This window comes from Penaeus monodon, chromosome 29 (assembly GCF_015228065.2).
Source record: "Penaeus monodon isolate SGIC_2016 chromosome 29, NSTDA_Pmon_1, whole genome shotgun sequence".
NCBI classification, from domain to species: Eukaryota; Metazoa; Arthropoda; class Malacostraca; order Decapoda; family Penaeidae; genus Penaeus; species Penaeus monodon.
Genome location: NC_051414.1, coordinates 9,374,125 through 9,374,336, shown reverse-complemented (window position 1 = coordinate 9,374,336; position 212 = coordinate 9,374,125). Strand labels below are relative to the sequence as shown.

Genomic DNA, 212 nt, shown 5'->3' with positions numbered 1-212 from the left:
CAGCAGCTATCTCCACGTCCCCTGACCGCCCCGCCCCAGCCCTTAAACAGAGGACCTTCTCCCTCCCTCAGGAACCCGACGCCTGACCTGAGCCTCGGATTCCGGTGGGCGCCCATGGCCAGCGGCTGCCTCAGCTTCCTGGCCATCACGCCCACGCCCACGATGCAACGCGACACACGCCAGGAGGTCTCTCGCTTGAAACCTATTTTGAA

The 212-nt window shown here is 64.2% G+C and overlaps 1 protein-coding gene across 1 annotated transcript in view; it reads left to right on the top strand.

Moving 5' to 3' along the window:
- Positions 1-212, top strand: part of LOC119591723 (bile salt-activated lipase-like) — a 12,996-nt gene that overhangs the window by 9,883 nt on the left and 2,901 nt on the right. The window contains exon 4 of the mRNA XM_037940472.1: positions 72-186. Within this exon, the coding sequence (XP_037796400.1) occupies positions 72-186 (115 nt within the window). The remainder of the gene's footprint in view (positions 1-71; positions 187-212) is intronic.